This window comes from Petromyzon marinus, unplaced genomic scaffold (genome assembly GCF_048934315.1).
Source record: "Petromyzon marinus isolate PM22_M1 ecotype Great Lakes invasive population unplaced genomic scaffold, UKy_Petmar_22M1.pri1.0 PM_Scaffold_304, whole genome shotgun sequence".
Taxonomy (NCBI): Eukaryota; Metazoa; Chordata; class Hyperoartia; order Petromyzontiformes; family Petromyzontidae; genus Petromyzon; species Petromyzon marinus.
Window position 1 is genome coordinate 2,145 of NW_027423285.1, and position 25,578 is coordinate 27,722.

Sequence of the window (25,578 nt, forward strand, 5' to 3'; positions counted from 1 at the left end):
CATACATACACTCATACACTCACTAATACACTCACTCATACACTCACTCATACACTCATACATACACTCACTCATACACTCACTCATACACTCATACATACACTCACTCATACACTCACTCATACACTCATACATACACTCACTCATACACTCACACATACACTCATACATACACTCACTCATACACTCACTCATACACTCATACATACACTCATACATACACTCACTCACTCATACACTCACTCATACACTCACTCACTCATACACTCACTCATACACTCACTCATACACTCACTCACTCATACACTCACTCACTCATACATTCACTCACTCACTAACTCACTCATACACTCAATCATACACTCACTCACTCGTACACTCACTCACTCATACACTCACTCACTCATACACTCACTCACTCACTTATACACTCACTCATACACTCATACACTTACTCACTCACTCATTCACTCACTCACTCATACACTCACTCATACACTCATACACTCACTTACTCATACACTCACTCACTCAGGCATACACTCACTCATACACTCACTTACTCATACACTCACTCACTCATACACTTACTCACTCACTCATACACTCACTCATACACTCACTCATACACTCACTCACTCATACACTCACTCAATCATACACTCCCTCGCTGGTGATGGTGGTGATGGTGGTGGTGGTGGCGGTGGTGATGGTGGTGATGGTGATGGTGGTGCTGGTGGTGGTGGTGATGGTGGTGGTGATGGTGGTGATGGTGGTGGTGCTGGTGCTGGTGGTGCTGGTGATGATGATGGTGATGATGATGATGGTGGTGGTGATGGTGGTTGATGGTGATGGTGGTGATGGTGGTAATGGTGATGGTGATGATGGTGGTGATGGTGGTGATGGTTATGATGGTGATGGTGGTGATGGTGGTGCTGGTGGTGATGATGATGGTGGTGATGATGGTGGTGGTGGTGATGCTGGTGGTGATGGTGGTGATGGTGGTGGTAATGGTGATGGTGGTGATGGTGATGATGGTGGTGGTGATGGTGCTGGTGATGGTGCTGGTGATGGTGGTGGTGATGGTGGTGATGGTGGTGGTTGATGGTGGTGATGGTGGTGGTTGATGGTGGTGATGGTGATGGTGGTGATGGTGGTTGATGGTGGTGGTGATGGTGATGGTGGTGGTGATGGTGATGGTGGTGGTGATGGTGATGGTGGTGGTGATGGTGGTGGTGATGATGGTGGTGATGGTGGTGGTGGTGGTGATGGTGGTGATGGTGGTGGTGGTGATGGTGATGGTGGTGATGGTGGTGGTGATGGTGGTGGTGATGATGGTGGTGATGGTGATGATGGTGGTGGTGGTGGTGATGGTGATGGTGGTGATGGTGATGGTGGTGGTGATGGTGGTGGTGATGATGGTGGTGATGGTGGTGATGGTGGTGATGGTGGTGGTGGTGATGGTGGTGATGGTTGTGATGGTGATGGTTATGATGGTGGTGATGGTGGTGATGGTGGTGATGATGATGGTGATGGTGATGATGATGGTGATGTTGGTTGATGGTGGTGATGGTGGTGGTGATGGTGGTGATGGTGGTGATGATGATGGTGATGGTGATGATGATGGTGATGGTGGTTGATGGTGGTGATGGTGGTGATGGTGGTGATGATGATGGTGATGGTGGTGATGATGATGGTGATGGTGATGGTGGTGGTGATGGTGGTGGTGATGGTGGTGATGGTGGTGGTGATGGTGGTGATGGTGGTGATGCTGATGGTGAGGGTGGTGATGGTGGTGATGGTGATGGTGGTTAATGGTGGTGATGGTGTGATGGTGGTTGATGGTGGTGATGGTGGTGATGATGGTGGTGATGGTGATGGTGATGTTGATGGTGGTGGTGATGATGGTGGTGATGGTGGTGATGGTGGTGGTGGTTGTGATGGTGATGGTTATGATGGTGGTGATGGTGGTGATGGTGGTGATGATGATGGTGATGATGATGGTGATGGTGGTTGATGGTGGTGATGGTGGTGATGGTGGTGGTAATGGTGATGGTGGTGATGGTGGTGATGGTGGTGGTGATGATGGTGATGGTGGTGGTGATGGTGGTGGTGATGGTGGTGATGGTGGTGGTGATGGTGGTGATGGTGGTGATGCTGTTGGTGAGGGTGGTGATGGTGGTGATGGTGATGGTGGTTTATGGTGGTGAAAGTGGTGATGTTGGTTGATGGTGGTGATGGTGGTGATGATGGTGGTGATGGTGGTGATGGTGATGATGGTGGTGGTGATGATGATGATGGTGGTGATGGTGATGATGGTGGTGGTGATGATGGTGGTGGTGATGGTGGTGATGGTGTTGTTGGTGGTGATGGTGATGGTGGTGGTGATGGTGGTGATGGTGGTGGTGATGGTGGTAATGGTGATGGTGTTGGTTATGATGGTGATGGTGGTGGTGATGCTGGTGATGGTGATGGTGGTGATGGTGATGGTGGTTGATGATGGTGGTGGTGATGGTGATGGTGGTGATGGTGATGGTGGTGATGGTGGTGGTGGTGATGGTGGTGATGGTGGTGGTGATGGTTATGATGGTGATGGTGGTGATGGTGGTGGTGATGGTGGTGGTGATGGTGGTGATGGTTATGATGGTGATGGTGGTGGTGATGATGGTGATGGTGGTGATGGTGATGGTGGTTGATGGTGTTGATGGTGGTGATGGTGGTGGTGGTGAGGTGGTGATGGTGGTGATGGTGGTGGTGATGGTTATGATGGTGATGGTGGTGATGGTGGTGGTGATGGTTATGATGGTGATGGTGGTGATGGTTATGATGGTGATGGTGGTGGTGGTGATGATGGTGAATGTGGTGATGGTGGTGATTGTGTTGTAGGTTCAAGCGGGGAGTGGTGGCTGAGCGGATGGTGGTGATGGTGGTGATGGTGATGGTTATGATGGTGGTGGTGATGGTGGTGATGGTTATGATGGTGGGGGTGATGGTGGTGATGGTGATGGTGGTGATGGTGGTAATGGTGATGGTGTTGGTTATGATGGTGATGGTGGTGGTGATGCTGGTGATGGTGATGGTGGTGATGGTGATGGTGGTTGATGATGGTGGTGGTGGTGGTGATGGTGTTGGTGGTGATGGTGATGGTGGTGTTGGTGGTGATGGTGGTGATGGTTATGATGGTGATAGTGATGATGGTGTTGGTGATGATGGTGATGGTGGTGTTGGTGATGGTGGTGATGGTGGTGATTCTGGTGATGGTGATGGTGGTGGTGATGGTGATGGTGGTGATGGTGATGGTTATTATGGTGGTGGTGATGATGGTGTTGGTGATGGTGGTGTTGGTGGTGATGGTGGTGATGGTTATGATGGTGATGGTGATGATGGTGTTGGTGATGATGGTGATGGTGGTGTTGGTGATGGTGGTGATGGTGGTGATTCTGGTGATGGTGATGGTGGTGATGGTGGTGATGGTGATGATGGTGGTGATGGTGGTGATGGTGGTGATGGTGATGGTGGTGATGGTGTTGGTGATGGTGGTGTTGGTTATGATGGTGGTGTTGGTGATGATGATGATGGTTATGATGGTTATGATGGTGATGATGATGATGATGGTGTTGTTGGTGATGGTGGTGATGGTGGTGATGGTGGTTGATGGTGGTGATGGTGGTGATGGTGATGGTGGTGATGGTTATGATGGTGGTGGTGATGGTGGTGATGGTGGTGGTGATGGTGGTAATGGTGATGGTGTTGGTTATGATGGTGATGGTGGTGGTGATGCTGGTGATGGTGATGGTGGTGATGGTGATGGTGGTTGATGATGGTGGTGGTGGTGGTGATGGTGATGGTGGTGATGGTGATGGTGGTGTTGGTGGTGATGGTGGTGATGGTGGTGATGGTTATGATGGTGATAGTGATGATGGTGATGGTGGTGTTGGTGATGGTGGTGATGGTGGTGATTCTGGTGATGGTGATGGTGGTGGTGATGGTGATGGTGGTGATGGTGATGGTTATTATGGTGGTGGTGATGATGGTGTTGGTGATGGTGGTGTTGGTGGTGATGGTGGTGATGGTGGTGATGGTTATGATGGTGATGGTGATGATGGTGTTGGTGATGATGGTGATGGTGGTGTTGGTGATGGTGGTGATGGTGGTGATTCTGGTGATGGTGGTGATGGTGATGGTGGTGATGGTGGTGATGGTGGTGATGGTGATGGTGGTGATGGTGTTGGTGATGGTGGTGTTGGTTATGATGGTGATGGTGGTGTTGGTGATGATGATGATGATGGTTACGATGGTTATGATGGTGATGATGATGATGGTGTTGTTGGTGATGGTGGTGATGGTGGTGATGGTGGTTGATGGTGGTGATGGTGGTGATGGTGGTGATGGTGATGATGGTGGTGGTAATGGTGATGGTGGTGTTGGTGATGATGATGATGGTTATGATGGTGATGGTGATGATGATGATGGTGTTGTTGGTGATGGTGGTGATGGTGGTGATGGTGGTGATGGTGATGATGGTGGTGATGGTGGTGATGGTGGTGATCGTGGTGATGGTGGTGATGGTGATGGTGGTGATGGTGGTGGTGGTGGTGGTGATGGTGGTGGTGGTGATGGTGATGGTGGTGATGGTGATGGTGGTGATGGTGATGGTGGTGATGGTGGTGATGGTGGTGATGGTGGTGTTGGTGATGGTGGTGATGGTGATGGTGGTGTTGGTGTTGTAGGTTCAAGCGGGGAGTGGTGGCTGAGCGGATGGTGGTGATGGTGGTGATGGTTATGATGGTGATGGTGGTGATGATGGTGTTGGTGATGGTGGTGTTGGTGATGGTGGTGATGGTGTTGGTGGTTATGATGGTGATGGTGGTGTTGGTGATGATGGTGATGGTGATGGTTGTGATGGTGGTGATGATGGTGTTGGTGATGGTGGTGTTGGTGGTGATGGTGGTGATGGTTATGATGGTGATGGTGATGATGGTGTTGGTGATGATGGTGATGGTGGTGTTGGTGATGGTGGTGATGGTGGTGATTCTGGTGATGGTGATGGTGGTGATGGTGATGGTGGTGATGGTGGTGATGGTGATGATGGTGGTGATGGTGGTGATGGTGATGGTGGTGATGGTGATGGTGGTGTTGGTGATGATGATGATGATGATGGTTATGATGGTTATGATGGTGATGATGATGATGGTGTTGTTGGTGATGGTGGTGATGTTGGTGATGGTGGTTGATGGTGGTGATGGTGGTGATGGTGGTGGTAATGGTGATGGTGGTGTTGGTGATGATGATGATGGTTATGATGGTGATGGTGATGATGATGATGGTGTTGTTGGTGATGGTGGTGATGGTGGTGATGGTGATGATGGTGGTGATGGTGGTGATGGTGGTGGTGATGGTGGTGATGATGGTGATGGTGGTGATGATGGTGATGGTGGTGATGGTGATGGTGGTGATGGTGGTGATGGTGGTGATGGTGATGGTGGTGATGGTGGTGATGGTGGTGATGATGGTGATGGTGGTGATGGTGATGATGGTGATGGTGGTGATGGTGGTGATGGTGATGGTGGTGATGGTGGTGATGGTGGTGTTGGTGTTGGTGATGGTGGTGATGGTGGTGATGGTGGTGATGGTGGTGTTGGTGTTGGTGATGGTGGTGATGGTGATGGTGGTGTTGGTGTTGTAGGTTCAAGCGGGGAGTGGTGGCTGAGCGGATGGTGGTGATGGTGGTGATGGTTATGATGGTGATGGTGGTGATGATGGTGTTGGTGATGGTGGTGTTGGTGATGGTGGTGATGGTGTTGGTGGTTATGATGGTGATGGTGGTGTTGGTGATGATGGTGATGGTGATGGTTGTGATGGTGGTGATGATGGTGTTGGTGATGGTGGTGTTGGTGATGGTGGTGTTGGTGGTGATGGTGGTGATGGTTATGATGGTGATGGTGATGATGGTGTTGGTGATGATGGTGATGGTGGTGTTGGTGATGGTGGTGATGGTGGTGATTCTGGTGATGGTGATGGTGGTGATGGTGATGGTGATGGTGGTGATGGTGGTGATGGTGATGATGGTGGTGATGGTGGTGATGGTGATGGTGGTGATGGTGATGGTGGTGTTGGTGATGATGATGATGATGATGGTTATGATGGTTATGATGGTGATGATGATGATGGTGTTGTTGGTGATGGTGGTGATGGTGGTGATGGTGGTTGATGGTGGTGATGGTGGTGATGGTGGTGGTAATGGTGATGGTGGTGTTGGTGATGATGATGATGGTTATGATGGTGATGATGATGATGGTGTTGTTGGTGATGGTGGTGATGGTGATGGTGGTGATGGTGGTGATGGTGGTGATGGTGATGGTGGTGATGGTGGTGATGGTGGTGATGATGGTGATGGTGGTGATGGTGATGATGGTGATGGTGGTGATGGTGGTGATGGTGATGGTGGTGATGGTGGTGATGGTGGTGTTGGTGTTGGTGGTGATGGTGGTGATGGTGGTGATGGTGGTGTTGGTGTTGGTGATGGTGGTGATGGTGATGGTGGTGTTGGTGTTGTAGGTTCAAGCGGGGAGTGGTGACTGAGCGGATGGTGGTGATGGTGGTGATGGTTATGATGGTGATGGTGGTGATGATGGTGTTGGTGATGGTGGTCTTGGTGATGGTGGTGATGGTGTTGGTGGTTATGATGGTGATGGTGGTGTTGGTGATGATGGTGATGGTGATGGTTGTGATGGTGGTGATGATGGTGTTGGTGATGGTGGTGTTGGTGGTGATGGTGGTGATGGTGGTGATGGTTATGATGGTGATGGTGATGATGGTGTTGGTGATGATGGTGATGGTGGTGTTGGTGATGGTGATGATGGTGGTGGTGATGGTGTTGGTGATGGTGGTGATGGTGGTGATTCTGGTGATGGTGATGGTGGTGATGGTGATGGTGGTGATGGTGGTGATGGTGATGATGGTGGTGATGGTGGTGATGGTGGTGATGGTGATGGTGGTGATGGTGGTGTTGGTGATGATGATGATGATGGTTATGATGGTTATGATGGTGATGATGATGATGATGGTGTTGTTGGTGATGGTGGTGATGGTGGTGATGGTGGTTGATGGTGGTGATGGTGGTGATGGTGGTGGTAATGGTGATGGTGGTGTTGGTGATGATGATGATGGTTATGATGGTGATGGTGATGATGATGATGGTGTTGTTGGTGATGGTTGTGATGGTGGTGATGGTGGTGATGGTGGTGATGGTGGTGATGGTGGTGATGATGGTGATGGTGGTGATGATGGTGATGGTGGTGATGGTGATGGTGGTGATGGTGATGGTGGTGATGGTGATGGTGGTGATGGTGGTGATGGTGGTGATGGTGATGGTGGTGATGGTGGTGATGATGGTGATGGTGGTGATGGTGGTGATGGTGATGGTGGTGGTGATGGTGATGGTGGTGATGGTGATGGTGGTGATGGTGATGGTGGTGATGGTGATGGTGGTGATGGTGGTGATGGTGGTGTTGGTGTTGGTGATGGTGGTGATGGTGATGGTGGTGTTGGTGTTGTAGGTTCAAGCGGGGAGTGGTGGCTGAGCGGATGGTGGTGATGGTGGTGATGGTTATGATGGTGATGGTGGTGATGATGGTGTTGGTGATGGTGGTCTTGGTGATGGTGGTGATGGTGTTGGTGGTTATGATGGTGATGGTGGTGTTGGTGATGATGGTGATGGTGATGGTTGTGATGGTGGTGATGATGGTGTTGGTGATGGTGGTGTTGGTGGTGATGGTGGTGATGGTGGTGATGGTTATGATGGTGATGGTGATGATGGTGTTGGTGATGATGGTGATGGTGGTGTTGGTGATGGTGGTGATGGTGGTGATTCTGGTGATGGTGATGGTGGTGATGGTGATGGTGGTGATGGTGGTGATGGTGATGATGGTGGTGATGGTGGTGATGGTGGTGATGGTGATGGTGGTGATGGTGGTGTTGGTGATGATGATGATGATGGTTATGATGGTTATGATGGTGATGATGATGATGATGGTGTTGTTGGTGATGGTGGTGATGGTGGTGATGGTGGTTGATGGTGGTGATGGTGGTGATGGTGGTGGTAATGGTGATGGTGGTGTTGGTGATGATGATGATGGTTATGATGGTGATGGTGATGATGATGATGGTGTTGTTGGTGATGGTTGTGATGGTGGTGATGGTGGTGATGGTGGTGATGGTGGTGATGGTGGTGATGATGGTGATGGTGGTGATGATGGTGATGGTGGTGATGGTGATGGTGGTGATGGTGATGGTGGTGATGGTGATGGTGGTGATGGTGGTGATGGTGGTGATGGTGATGGTGGTGATGGTGGTGATGATGGTGATGGTGGTGATGGTGGTGATGGTGATGGTGGTGGTGATGGTGATGGTGGTGATGGTGATGGTGGTGATGGTGATGGTGGTGATGGTGATGGTGGTGATGGTGGTGATGGTGGTGGTGGTGATGGTGGTGATGGTGGTGATGATGGTGATGGTGGTGATGGTGATGGTGGTGGTGATGGTGGTGATGGTGATGGTGGTGATGGTGATGGTGGTGATGGTGGTGATGGTGGTGTTGGTGTTGGTGTTGTAGGTTCAAGCGGGGAGTGGTGGCTGAGCGGATGGTGGTGATGGTGGTGATGGTTATGATGGTGATGGTGGTGATGATGGTGTTGGTGATGGTGGTGTTGGTGATGCTGGTGATGGTGTTGGTGGTTATGATGGTGATGGTGGTGATGGTGGTGATGGTGATGATGGTGGTGGTAATGGTGATGGTGGTGTTGGTGATGATGATGATGATGATGGTTACGATGGTTATGATGGTGATGATGATGATGGTGTTGTTGGTGATGGTGGTGATGGTGGTGATGGTGGTTGATGGTGGTGATGGTGGTGATGGTGGTGATGGTGATGATGGTGGTGGTAATGGTGATGGTGGTGTTGGTGATGATGATGATGGTTATGATGGTGATGGTGATGATGATGATGGTGTTGTTGGTGATGGTGGTGATGGTGGTGATGGTGGTGATGGTGATGATGGTGGTGATGGTGGTGATGGTGGTGATCGTGGTGATGGTGGTGATGGTGATGGTGGTGATGGTGGTGGTGGTGGTGATGGTGGTGGTGGTGATGGTGATGGTGGTGATGGTGATGGTGGTGATGGTGATGGTGGTGATGGTGGTGATGGTGGTGTTGGTGATGGTGGTGATGGTGATGGTGGTGTTGGTGTTGTAGGTTCAAGCGGGGAGTGGTGGCTGAGCGGATGGTGGTGATGGTGGTGATGGTTATGATGGTGATGGTGGTGATGATGGTGTTGGTGATGGTGGTGTTGGTGATGGTGGTGATGGTGTTGGTGGTTATGATGGTGATGGTGGTGTTGGTGATGATGGTGATGGTGATGGTTGTGATGGTGGTGATGATGGTGTTGGTGATGGTGGTGTTGGTGGTGATGGTGGTGATGGTGGTGATGGTTATGATGGTGATGGTGATGATGGTGTTGGTGATGATGGTGATGGTGGTGTTGGTGATGGTGGTGATGGTGGTGATTCTGGTGATGGTGATGGTGGTGATGGTGATGGTGGTGATGGTGGTGATGGTGATGATGGTGGTGATGGTGGTGATGGTGATGGTGGTGATGGTGATGGTGGTGTTGGTGATGATGATGATGGTTATGATGGTTATGATGGTGATGATGATGATGGTGTTGTTGGTGATGGTGGTGATGTTGGTGATGGTGGTTGATGGTGGTGATGGTGGTGATGGTGGTGGTAATGGTGATGGTGGTGTTGGTGATGATGATGATGGTTATGATGGTGATGGTGATGATGATGATGGTGTTGTTGGTGATGGTGGTGATGGTGGTGATGGTGATGATGGTGGTGATGGTGGTGATGGTGGTGGTGATGGTGGTGATGATGGTGATGGTGGTGATGATGGTGATGGTGGTGATGGTGATGGTGGTGATGGTGGTGATGGTGGTGATGGTGATGGTGGTGATGGTGGTGATGGTGGTGATGATGGTGATGGTGGTGATGGTGATGATGGTGATGGTGGTGATGGTGGTGATGGTGATGGTGGTGATGGTGGTGATGGTGGTGTTGGTGTTGGTGATGGTGGTGATGGTGGTGATGGTGGTGATGGTGGTGTTGGTGTTGGTGATGGTGGTGATGGTGATGGTGGTGTTGGTGTTGTAGGTTCAAGCGGGGAGTGGTGGCTGAGCGGATGGTGGTGATGGTGGTGATGGTTATGATGGTGATGGTGGTGATGATGGTGTTGGTGATGGTGGTGTTGGTGATGGTGGTGATGGTGTTGGTGGTTATGATGGTGATGGTGGTGTTGGTGATGATGGTGATGGTGATGGTTGTGATGGTGGTGATGATGGTGTTGGTGATGGTGGTGTTGGTGATGGTGGTGTTGGTGGTGATGGTGGTGATGGTTATGATGGTGATGGTGATGATGGTGTTGGTGATGATGGTGATGGTGGTGTTGGTGATGGTGGTGATGGTGGTGATTCTGGTGATGGTGATGGTGGTGATGGTGATGGTGGTGATGGTGGTGATGGTGATGATGGTGGTGATGGTGGTGATGGTGATGGTGGTGATGGTGATGGTGGTGTTGGTGATGATGATGATGATGATGGTTATGATGGTTATGATGGTGATGATGATGATGGTGTTGTTGGTGATGGTGGTGATGGTGGTGATGGTGGTTGATGGTGGTGATGGTGGTGATGGTGGTGGTAATGGTGATGGTGGTGTTGGTGATGATGATGATGGTTATGATGGTGATGATGATGATGGTGTTGTTGGTGATGGTGGTGATGGTGGTGATGGTGATGATGGTGGTGATGGTGGTGATGGTGGTGGTGATGGTGGTGATGATGGTGATGGTGGTGATGGTGATGGTGGTGATGGTGGTGATGGTGGTGATGGTGATGGTGGTGATGGTGGTGATGGTGGTGATGATGGTGATGGTGGTGATGGTGATGATGGTGATGGTGGTGATGGTGGTGATGGTGATGGTGGTGATGGTGGTGATGGTGGTGTTGGTGTTGGTGGTGATGGTGGTGATGGTGGTGATGGTGGTGTTGGTGTTGGTGATGGTGGTGATGGTGATGGTGGTGTTGGTGTTGTAGGTTCAAGCGGGGAGTGGTGGCTGAGCGGATGGTGGTGATGGTGGTGATGGTTATGATGGTGATGGTGGTGATGATGGTGTTGGTGATGGTGGTCTTGGTGATGGTGGTGATGGTGTTGGTGGTTATGATGGTGATGGTGGTGTTGGTGATGATGGTGATGGTGATGGTTGTGATGGTGGTGATGATGGTGTTGGTGATGGTGGTGTTGGTGGTGATGGTGGTGATGGTGGTGATGGTTATGATGGTGATGGTGATGATGGTGTTGGTGATGATGGTGATGGTGGTGTTGGTGATGGTGGTGATGGTGGTGATTCTGGTGATGGTGATGGTGGTGATGGTGGTGATGGTGGTGATGGTGATGATGGTGGTGATGGTGGTGATGGTGGTGATGGTGATGGTGGTGATGGTGGTGTTGGTGATGATGATGATGATGGTTATGATGGTTATGATGGTGATGATGATGATGATGATGGTGTTGTTGGTGATGGTTGTGATGGTGGTGATGGTGGTGATGGTGGTGATGGTGGTGATGGTGGTGATGATGGTGATGGTGGTGATGATGGTGATGGTGGTGATGGTGATGGTGGTGATGGTGATGGTGGTGATGGTGATGGTGGTGATGGTGGTGATGGTGGTGATGGTGATGGTGGTGATGGTGGTGATGATGGTGATGGTGGTGATGGTGATGGTGGTGGTGATGGTGATGGTGGTGATGGTGATGGTGGTGATGGTGATGGTGGTGATGGTGATGGTGGTGATGGTGGTGATGGTGGTGGTGGTGATGGTGGTGATGGTGGTGATGATGGTGATGGTGGTGATGGTGATGGTGGTGGTGATGGTGGTGATGGTGATGGTGGTGATGGTGATGGTGGTGATGGTGGTGATGGTGGTGTTGGTGGTGTTGGTGTTGGTGATGGTGGTGATGGTGATGGTGGTGTTGGTGTTGGTGTTGTAGGTTCAAGCGGGGAGTGGTGGCTGAGCGGATGGTGGTGATGGTGGTGATGGTTATGATGGTGATGGTGGTGATGATGGTGTTGGTGATGGTGGTGTTGGTGATGCTGGTGATGGTGTTGGTGGTTATGATGGTGATGGTGGTGTTGGTGATGATGGTGATGGTGATGGTGGTGATGGTGGTGATGATGGTGATGGTGATGGTGGTGTTGGTGCTGTAGGTTCAAGCGGGGAGTGGTGGCTGAGCGGATGGTGGTCAAGAGTCTTGACGAGGTCTGCGAGGTGTCCACCTTTCGAGTCGTCCTCAACTCCACCTCCTCCTGCACCTCATCTCAGCCTCCGACTGCTGATGGTGACGCTGCTGATGATGCTGCTGATGATGCTGATGATCATCATCACAGCCCCGCCAATACAAACTCCAAGCCTCAAGTCACATGTGCTGCAGATGCTGGTAGACCACCACCATCATCATCATCAGCACCACCATCATCATCATCAGCACCACCATCATCATCATCAGCACCATCACCATCATCATGATCATCAGCACCACCATCATCATCATCAGCACCACCATCATCATCATCATCATCACCAACATCATCACTAACACCATCATCACCAACATCATCATCACTAACACCATCATCATCATCAACACCATCATCATCAGCACCACCATCATCATCATCACCATCATCACCAACACCACCATCATCATCACCAACACCATCATCATCATCACTAACACCATCGTCATCATCAGCACCACCATCATCATGATCAGCACCAGCATCATCATCAGCACCAACATCATCATCATCAACACCATCATCATCAGCACCACCATCATCATCAGCACCAACACCATCATCATCATCACCATCATCACCAACACCATCATCATCATCACCAACACGATCATCATCATCAGCACCACCATCATCATCATCAGCACCGTCATCATCATCAGCACCAACACCATCATCATCAGCACCACCATCATCATCATCACCAACACCATCATCATCATCAGCACCACCACCATCATCATCATCAGCACCAACACCATCATCATCAGCAGCACCATCACCATCATCATCAGCACCATCACCATCACCATCATCATCACCAACACCATCATCAGCACCATCACCATCATCATCAGCACCATCACCATCATCATCACCAACACCATCATCATCACCAACACCATCATCATCACCAACACCATCATCATCACCAACACGATCATCATCATCAGCACCAACACCATCATCAGCACCATCACCATCATCATCATCACCAACACCATCATCATCATCAGCACCACCATCATCATCAGCAGCACCAACACCATCATCATCATCAGCACCATCATCATCAGCACCATCATCAGCACCACCATCATCATCATCAGCACCACCATCATCATCATCAGCACCAACACCATCATCATCAGCACCACCATCATCATCAGCACCAACACCATCATCAGCACCAACACCATCATCATCATCATCAGCACCATCACCATCATCATCAACACCATCACCATCATCACCAACACCACCACCATCACCAACACCACCACCATCACCAACACCACCACCATCACCAACACCATCATCTTCATCATCAGCACCACCATCATCAGCACCACCACCACCACCATCATCATCATCACCAGCACCACCACCATCATCAGCACCAGCATCGTCATCATCAGCACCACCATCATCATCACCATCATCATCAGCACCGCCATCATCATCATCATCAGCACCACCATCATCATCATCACCACCACCATCATCATCATCACCATCACCACCATCATCATCATCACCATCATCATCAGCACCATCATCATCACCACCACCATCATCATCATCAGCAGCACCATCATCATCATCAGCACCATCATCAGCAGCAGCACCATCATCATCAGCAGCACCATCATCAGCACCATCATCATCATCACCATCATCATCACCACCATCATCATCATCACCACCTTCATCAGCACCATCATCATCAACATCACCACCATCATCATCACCATCATCATCACCACCATCATCACCACCATCATCAACATCACCCCCATCATCACCACCATCATCATCATCACCACCATCATCATTATCACCACCATCATCATCAGCACCATCATCATCATCATCACCATCATCACCACCGTCATTAACATCACCACCATCATCATCACCATCATCATCACCACCATCATCACCACCATCATCAACATCACCCCCATCATCACCACCATCATCATCATCACCATCATTATCATTATCACCACCATCATCATCATCATCAGGCTCACGATGGCCGTGTGGGTGGGTGGGTGAGGGGATGGGTGGGTGGATGAGTGGGTAAGTTGGTGGGTGAGTGAGTGATTGGGTGAGTGGGTGGTGAGTGGGTGAGTGGGTTAGTGAGTGGGTGAGTGAGTGAGTCGGTGAGTGAGTGATTGGGTGAGTGAGTGGGTGAGTGAGTGAGTGAGTGGGTGAGTGAGTGAGTGAGTGGGTGAGTGAGTGGGTGAGTGAGTGCGTGGGTGGGTGAGTGAATGAGTGGGTGGGTGAGTGGGTGGGTTAGTGGGTGGATGGGTGAATGGGCGGGTGAGTGAGTGATGGGTGGGTGAGTGGGTGAGTGGGTGGGTGGGTGAGTGGGTGGGTGAGTGGGTGGGTGAGTGGGTGGGTGAGTGGGTGAGTGGATGGTTGAGTGGGTGAGTAGGTGGGTGGATGAGTGGGTGGTGTTGAACCGGTCCTGGGCCTCCCCTAGGTCGACTCAGCCTTAACTGAGTGCTACCTGGTGTAGCAGTGGTGTAGTGAACATCGCTAGCACTGGGGGAGAGACAAAGGCGGCCGGGCGTGGTGGTGCTGACCACCCACCCCCTCTGTGTGTGTAGCCACAGTGCCGGTAGCCTTCATAGGTGCAGCACTTGCCCCTACAGCCCTGCTAGAGGCTACCTGGGGGAGCTTTGTCTGTGTGTGTCTAACACTGCACTTGCCCCTACAGCCCCTGCTAGAGGTTACCTGGGGTACCTTTGTCTGTGTGTGCATCATAGGTGGTGCTGCTACTCGCTACTAACACTGCACTTGCCCCTACAGGCCCAGCTAGAGGCTACCTGGGGGAGCTTTGTCTGTGTGTGTCTAACACTGCACTTGCCCCTACAGCCCTGCTGGAGGCTACCTGGGGGAGCTTTGTCTGTGTGTCTAACACTGCACTTGCCCCTACAGCCCTGCTAGAGGCTACCTGGGGTACCTTTGTCTGTGTGTGTCTAACACTGCACTTGCCCCTACAGCCCTGCTAGAGGTTACCTGGGGGAGCTTTGTCTGTGTATGTCTAGCACTGCACTTGCCCCTACAGCCCTGCTAGAGGCTACCTGGGGGAGCTTTGTCTGTGTGTGTGTCTAACACTGCACTTGCCCCTACAGCCCTGCTAGAGGCTACCTGGGGGAGCTTTGTCTGTGTGTGTCTAACACTGCACTTGCCCCTACAGCCCTGCTAGAGGCTACCTGGGGGAGCTTTGTCTGTGTGTGTCTAACACTGCACTTGCCCCTACAGCCCTGCTAGAGGCTACCTGGGGGAGCTTTGTCTGTGTGTGTCTAACACTGCACTTGCCCCTGCTAGAGGCTACCTGGGGGAGCTTTGTCTGTGTGTGTCTAACACTGCACTTGCCCCTACAGCCCTGCTAGAGGCTACCTGGGGGTGCTTTGTCTGTGTGTGTCTAACACTGCACTTGCCCCTACAGCCCTGCTAGAGGCTACCTGGGGTACCTTTGTCTGTGTGTGTCTAACACTGCACTTGCCCCTACAGGCCCAGCTAGAGGCTACCTGGGGGAGCTTTGTCTGTGTGTGTCTAACACTGCACTTGCCCCTACAGGCCCAGCATGAGGCTACCTGGGGTAGCTTTGTCTGTGTGTGTCTAACACTGCACTTGCCCCTACAGCCCTGCTAGAGGCTACCTGGGGGAGCTTTGTCTGTGTGTCTAACACTGCACTTGCCTCTACAGCCCTGCTAGAGGCTACCTGGGGTACCTTTGTCTGTGTGTGTCTAACACTGCACTTGCCCCTACAGCCCTGCTAGAGGCTACCTGGGGGAGCTTTGTCTGTGTGTGTGTCTAACACTGCACTTGCCCCTACAGCCCTGCTAGAGGCTACCTGGGGGAGCTTTGTCTGTGTGTCTAACACAGCACTTGCCCCTACAGCCCTGCTAGAGGCTACCTGGGGTACCTTTGTGTGTCTAACTGCACTTGCCCCTACAGGCCCAGCTAGAGGCTACCGGGGGTACCTTTGTCTGTGTGTGCATCATAGTTGGTGCTGCTCACTACTATAGCACTACACTTGCCCCTACAGCCCTGCTAGAGGCTACCTGGGGTACCTTTGTCTGTGTGTGTGTGTCTAACACAACACCTGCCCCTACAGCCCTGCTAGAGGCTACCTGGGGGTACCTTTGTCTGTGTGTGTGTCTAACACTGCACTTGCCCCTACAGCCCTGCTAGAGGCTACCTGGGGTACCTTTGTCTCTGTGTGTACATCATAGTTGGTGCTGCTACTCGCTACTATAGCACTGCACTTGCCCCTACAGCCCTGCTAGAGGCTACCTGGGGTACCTTTGTCTGTGTGTCTAACAGCACTTGCCCCTACAGCCCTGCTAGAGGCTACCTGGGGGAGCTTTGTCTCTGTGTGTGTCTAACTGCACTTGCCCCTACAGCCCTGCTAGAGGCTACCTGGGCGAGCTTTGTCTGTGTGTCTAACACTGCACTTGCCCCTACAGGCCCTGCTAGAGGCCACCTGGGGTACCTTTGTCTGTGTGTGTCTAACACTGCACTTGCCCCTACAGGCCCAGCTAGAGGCTACCTGGGGTACCTTTGTCTCTGTGTGTACATCATAGTTGGTGCTGCTGCTCACTACTATAGCACTGCACTTGCCCCTACAGCCCTGCTAGAGGCTACCTGGGGGTACCTTTGTCTTTGTGTGTACATCATAGTTGGTGCTGCTACTCGCTACTATAGCACTGTACTTGCCCCTACAGCCCTGCTAGAGGCTACCTGGGCGAGCTTTGTCTGTGTGTCTAACACTGCACTTGCCCCTACAGGCCCTGCTAGAGGCCACCTGGGGTACCTTTGTCTGTGTGTGTCTAACACTACACTTGCCCCTACGGCCCTGCTAGAGGTTACCTGGGGTACCTTTGTCTGTGTGTGTACATCATAGTTGTTGCTGCTACTCGTTACTATAGCACTGCACTTGCCCCTACAGGCCCAGCTAGAGGCTACCTGGGGGACCTTTGTCTGTGTGTGCGTGCAGGAGGTGACCCGGGGGAGGCCCCGCTGGGTGGCCCCCGTTTGGGGGGCCGGCGTCGGCCGCAGAGACTGGCGGAGAGGCGCCGAGACAGGGCCCAGCGGAGAGAGAAAGACTGGGAGCAGCTGTGAGGAGTAGCACACTCAGTGTCACAGTGACACATACAGTGACACACACAGTGACACACATACACATACATACACATACACAGTGACGAGACAGGGCCCAGCAGAGAGAGAAAGACTGGGAGCAGCTGTGAGGAGTAGCACACTCAGTGTCACTCACACAGTGACACACACACACACACAGTGACACACACAGTGTCACACACACAGTGACACACATACACATACAGTGACACACACACAGTGACACACACAGTGACACACACACAGTGCCCAGCGGAGAGAGAAAGACTGGGAGCAGCTGTGAGGAGTAGCACACTCAGTGTCACAGTGACACACATACACAGTGACACACACACACACAGTGACACACACACAGTGACACACACAGTGCCGAGACAGGGCCCAGCAGAGAGAGAAAGACTGGGAGCAGCTGTGAGGAGTAGCACACTCAGTGTCACTCACACAGTGACACACACACAGTGTCACAGTGACACACACACAGTGACACACACAGTGCCGAGACAGGGCCCAGCAGAGAGAGAAAGACTGGGAGCAGCTGTGAGGAGTAGCACACTCAGTGTCACAGTGACACACACACAGTGACACACACAGTGTCACACACACACAGTGACACACAGTGACACAGTGACACACACACAGTGCGAGACAGGGCCCAGCAGAGAGAGAAAGACTGGGAGCAGCTGTGAGGAGTAGCACACTCAGTGTCACAGTGACACACACACAGTGACACACACAGTGACACACACAGTGACACACAGTGACACACACACAGTGACACACACACATACACATACATACACACACACAGTGACACACACACATACACATACAGTGTCACACACACAGTGACACACACAGTGACACACACACAGTGACACACACAGTGACACACACACAGTGACACACACAGTGACACACACACAGTGACACACACAGTGACACACACAGTGACACAGTGACACACACAGTGACACAGTGACACACACAGTGACACACACACAGTGCGAGAGAGGGCCCAGCAGAGAGAGAAAGACTGGGAGCAGCTGTGAGGAGTAGCACACTCAGTGTCACAGTGACACACACAGTGACACACATACACATACAGTGTCACACACACATACACAGTGACACACACAGTGACACACACACAGTGCGAGAGAGGGCCCAGCAGAGAGAGAAAGACTGGGAGCAGCTGTGAGGAGTAGCACACTCAGTGTCACTCACACATACAGTGACACACACAGTGACACACACAGTGACACACAGTGCCGAGACAGGGCCCAGCGGAGAGAGAAAGACTGGGAGCAGCTGTGAGGAGTAGCACACTCAGTGTCACAGTGACACATACAGTGACACACACAGTGACACACATACACATACATACACATACAGTGACACACATACACATACACACACACAGTGTCACTCACACAGTGACACACATACACATACATACACATACACATACAGTGACACACACACATACACATACAGTGACACACACACAGTGACACACACACACATTGACACACACAGTGACACACACACAGTGACACACACAGTGACACACATACACATACACACACACAGTGTCACTCACACAGTGACACACATACACATACATACACATACAGTGACACACACACATACACATACAGTGACACACACACAGTGACACACACACAGTGACACACACAGTGACACACAGTGACACACACACAGTGACACACACACATACATACACATACAGTGACACACACACATACACACACAGTGACACACACACAGTGACACACACACAGTGACACACACAGTGACACACACAGTGCCGAGACAGGGCCCAGCAGAGAGAGAAAGACTGGGAGCAGCTGTGAGGAGTAGCACACTCAGTGTCACAGTAACACACATACACATACAGTGACACACACACATACACAGTGACACACACACATACACAGTGACACACACAGTGACACACACAGTGACACACACACAGTGACACACACAGTGACACACACACATACACACACAGTGACACACACACATACACAGTGTCACACACACATACACAGTGACACACACAGTGACACACACAGTGACACACACACAGTGACACACACAGTGACACACACACATACACACACAGTGACACACACAGTGACACACACACATACAGTGACACACACACAGTGACACACACAGTGCCGAGACAGGGCCCAGCAGAGAGAGAAAGACTGGGAGCAGCTGTGAGGAGTAGCACACTCAGTGTCACAGTGACACACATACAGTGACACAGTGACACACACACATACAGTGACACACACACATACACATACAGTGACACACACACATACACATACAGTGACACACACACAGTGACACACACACAGTGACACACACACATACACATACAGTGACACACACAGTGACACTCACAGTGACACACACACAGTGACACACACACAGTGACACAGTGACACACACACAGTGACACACACAGTGACACACACACAGTGACACACACACAGTGACACAGTGACACACACACAGTGACACACACAGTGACACACACAGTGACACACACAGTGACACACACAGTGACACAGTGACACACACACAGTGCGAGAGAGGGACCAGCGGAGAGAGAAAGACTGGGAGCAGCTGTGAGGAGTAGCACACTCAGTGTCACAGTGACACACACAGTGACACACACAGTGACACACACACATACACATACAGTGTCACACACACATACACACACAGTGACACACACACATACACATACAGTGTCACACACACATACACATACAGTGACACAGTGACACACACAGTGACACACACACATACACATACAGTGTCACACACACATACACATACAGTGTCACACACACATACACATACAGTGACACACACAGTGACACACACAGTGACACACACACAGTGACACACACAGTGACACACACACAGTGACACACACAGTGACACACACAGTGACACACACACAGTGACACACACAGTGACGAGACAGGGCCCAGCGGAGAGAGAAAGACTGGGAGCAGCTGTGAGGAGTAGCACACTCAGTGTCACTCACACATACAGTGTCACAGTGACACACACACACAGTGACACACACAGTGACACACACAGTGACACACACACAGTGACACACACACAGTGACACACACAGTGACACACACACAGTGACACACACACAGTGACACACACAGTGACACACACAGTGACACACATACAGTGTCACACACAGTGCGAGAGAGGGCCCAGCAGAGAGAGAAAGACTGGGAGCAGCTGTGAGGAGTAGCACACTCAGTGTCACAGTGACACACACAGTGACACACACAGTGACACACACACAGTGTCACAGTGACACACACACACAGTGACACACACAGTGACACACACAGTGACACACACACATACACACTCAGTGTCACACACACATACACATACAGTGACACTCACACACATACACACTCAGTGTCACACACACATACACATACAGTGACACACACACATACACATACAGTGACACACACACACACAGTGTCACACACACACAGTGTCACTCACACATACACATACAGTGACACACACACATACACATACAGTGACACACACACATACACATACAGTGACACACACACATACACATACAGTGACACACACACATACACATACAGTGACACACACACATACACATACAGTGACACACACACATACACATACAGTGACACACACACATACACATACAGTGTCACACACACAGTGACACACATACACATACAGTGTCACACACACACACACAGTGACACACTCAGTGACACACACAGTGACACACACAGTGACACACATACAGTGACACAGTGACACACACAGTGACACACACAGTGACACACACACAGTGACACACACACAGTGACACACACACAGTGACACACACTCAGTGTCACTCACACAGTGACACACATACACATACAGTGACACAGTGACACACACAGTGACACACACACATACACATACAGTGACACACACACATACACACACAGTGACACACACACATACACATACAGTGACACACACACATACACACACAGTGACACACACACATACACACACAGTGTCACACACACATACACACACAGTGACACACACACAGTGACACACACACAGTGTCACTCACACAGTGACACACATACACATACAGTGTCACACACACACATACACATACAGTGTCACACAGTGACACACACAGTGACACACACACACAGTGATACAGTGACACACACAGTGACACACACACAGTGACACAGTGACACACACACAGTGACACACACACATACACATACAGTGTCACACACACACACAGTGACACACACACACATACAGTGACACACACACATACACATACAGTGACACACACACATACACATACAGTGTCACACACACATACACATACAGTGACACACACAGTGACACACACACATACACATACAGTGACACACACACATACACATACAGTGACACACACACATACACACACAGTGACACACACACATACACATACAGTGACACACACACAGTGACACACACACAGTGACACACACAGTGACACACACACATACACATACAGTGACACACACACAGTGACACACACACAGTGACACACACAGTGTCACACACACATACACATACAGTGTCACTCACACATACACATACAGTGACACACACACATACACATACAGTGACACACACACATACACACTCAGTGTCACTCACACATACACATACAGTGTCACACACACATACACATACAGTGACACACACACAGTGACACACACACATACACACTCAGTGACACACACACATACACATACAGTGTCACACACACATACACATACAGTGACACAGTGACACACATACAGTGACACACACACAGTGACACACACACACAGTGACACACACACACACAGTGACACAGTGACACACACAGTGACACACACAGTGACACAGTGACACACACAGTGACACACACACAGTGACACACACAGTGCCGAGACAGGGCCCAGCGGAGAGAGAAAGACTGGGAGCAGCTGTGAGGAGTAGCACACTCAGTGTCACACACACATACACATACAGTGACACACACACATACACATACAGTGACACACACACATACACATACAGTGACACACACAGTGACACACACACAGTGACACACACAGTGCCGTGAGAGGGCCCAGCAGAGAGAGAAAGACTGGGAGCAGCTGTGAGGAGTAGCACACTCAGTGTCACACACACATACACAGTGACACACACAGTGACACACACACAGTGACACACACACATACACATACAGTGACACACACACATACACATACAGTGACACACACACATACACATACACACACAGTGACACACACACATACACAGTGACACACACACATACACAGTGACACACACACATACACATACAGTGTCACACACACATACACATACAGTGTCACACACACATACACATACAGTGTCACACACACATACACATACAGTGACACTCACACAGTGACACACACAGTGACACACAGTGACACACACACAGTGACACACACACATACACATACAGTGACACATACACATACAGTGTCACTCACACAGTGACACACACAGTGACACACACAGTGACACACAGTGACACACACACAGTGACACACACACATACACATACATACACACACACAGTGACACACACACATACACATACAGTGACACACACAGTGACACACACAGTGACACACACACAGTGCCCAGCAGAGAGAGAAAGACTGGGAGCAGCTGTGAGGAGTAGCACACTCAGTGTCACAGTGACACACATACACATACAGTGACACACACACATACACATACAGTGACACACACACATACAGTGACACACACACAGTGACACACACTCAGTGACACACACAGTGACACACACACACAGTGACACACACAGTGACACACACAGTGACACACACAGTGACACACATACACATACAGTGACACATACACATACAGTGACACACACACATACACATACAGTGTCACTCACACATACACATACAGTGACACACACACAGTGTCACACACACATACACATACAGTGTCACTCACACATACACATACAGTGTCACACACACATACACACACAGTGACACACACACATACACACACAGTGACACACACACATACACATACAGTGACACTCACACACATACACACTCAGTGTCACACACACATACACACACAGTGACACACACACATACACATACAGTGACACACACACATACAGTGACACACACACAGTGACACACACTCAGTGACACACACACAGTGACACACATACACACAGTGACACACACACAGTGACACACACACAGTGACACACACAGTGACACACACACAGTGACACACACAGTGACACACACACAGTGACACACACACAGTGACACACACAGTGACACACACACAGTGACACACACAGTGACACACACACACAGTGACACACACAGTGACACACACACAGTGAAACACACACATACACATACAGTCACACAGTCACACACACACAGTGACACACACAGTGACACACACACAGTGACACACACACAGTGACACACACAGTGACACACACACAGTGACACACACAGTGACACACACACACACAGTGACACACACACACAGTGACACACACACACAGTGACACACACAGACACACACACAGACACACACACAGACACACACACAGACACACACACAGACACACACTCGCAGACACTCTAATTGGTGGTGATGTTGCTGCTGCTGATGATGATGCTGATGATGAAGCTGATAACACAGTTTAACCATCACCACCTTCACCACCCCCACCACCACCACCATCACCACCACCACCACCATCACCTCCACCACCACCACCCCCACCACCACCTCCATCACCACCATCACCACCACCACCACCATCATCACCACCACCACCACCATCACCACCATCACCATCACCACCACCACCACCTCCACCACCACCACCACCCCCACCACCACCACCCCCACCACCACCACCACCACCACCCCCACCACCACCACCTCCACCATCACCACCTCCACCACCACCATCACCACCACCACCACCACCACCTCCACCACCACCCTCACCCCCACCACCATCACCATCACCACCATCACCACCACCACCACCATCACCACCCTCACCACCACCACCACCACCATCACCACCATCACCACCACCATCACCACCTCCACCACCACCTCCACCATCACCATCACCACCACCACCACCACCTCCACCACCCCCTCCACCACCACCTCCACCACCACCCTCACCCCCACCACCATCACCATCACCACCATCACCACCACCACCACCATCACCACCACCTCCACCACCACCACCACCACCCCCTCCACCACCACCACCACCTCCACCACCACCATCACCACCACCACCACCACCACCTCCACCACCACCTCCACCACCACCATCACCACCACCACCACCAACACCACCACCATCACCACCACCACCACCACCACCACCACCTCCACCACCCCCTCCACCACCACCACCACCATCACCTTCACCACCACCACCACCATCACCACCACCACCACCATCACCACCACCCTCACCACCACCACCACCACCATCACCACCCTCACCACCACCACCACCACCATCACCACCATCACCACCACCACCACCACCATCACCCCCACCACCACAGCATGTTGAGTCGTCCCCAGGAGGGAGTGGACGACCCAGTCGAGGAGGCGTCCATCTCCCTGGCTCGCTCGTCCATGGGCGATCTGCAGCTGAAGAGCTGCACTGAGGAGTGGGTGAGCAGGGTGAGCGCCACGCTCACCCCCAGCAACAACAACAACGACGACTCACCAGCTCACAAGCACCAGCAGCTGCACCAGCTTGAGCAG

General features: G+C 51.1%; 1 protein-coding gene across 3 annotated transcripts; it reads left to right on the top strand.

The window, feature by feature from the left end:
- The first annotated feature begins 1,863 nt into the window (after positions 1-1,863).
- LOC142923153 (uncharacterized) lies at positions 1,864-25,578 on the top strand. Of its 3 annotated transcripts, none has more exons than XM_076064086.1 (3): positions 1,864-12,557; positions 17,435-17,555; positions 25,374-25,578. In XM_076064086.1, the coding sequence occupies exon 1, from the start codon at positions 9,284-9,286 to the stop codon at positions 10,250-10,252; it is 969 nt and encodes a 322-aa protein (XP_075920201.1). In that variant the 5' UTR covers positions 1,864-9,283; the 3' UTR covers positions 10,253-12,557; positions 17,435-17,555; positions 25,374-25,578. All 3 variants share the same exon structure in this region, with proteins under 3 accessions (XP_075920201.1, XP_075920202.1, XP_075920203.1).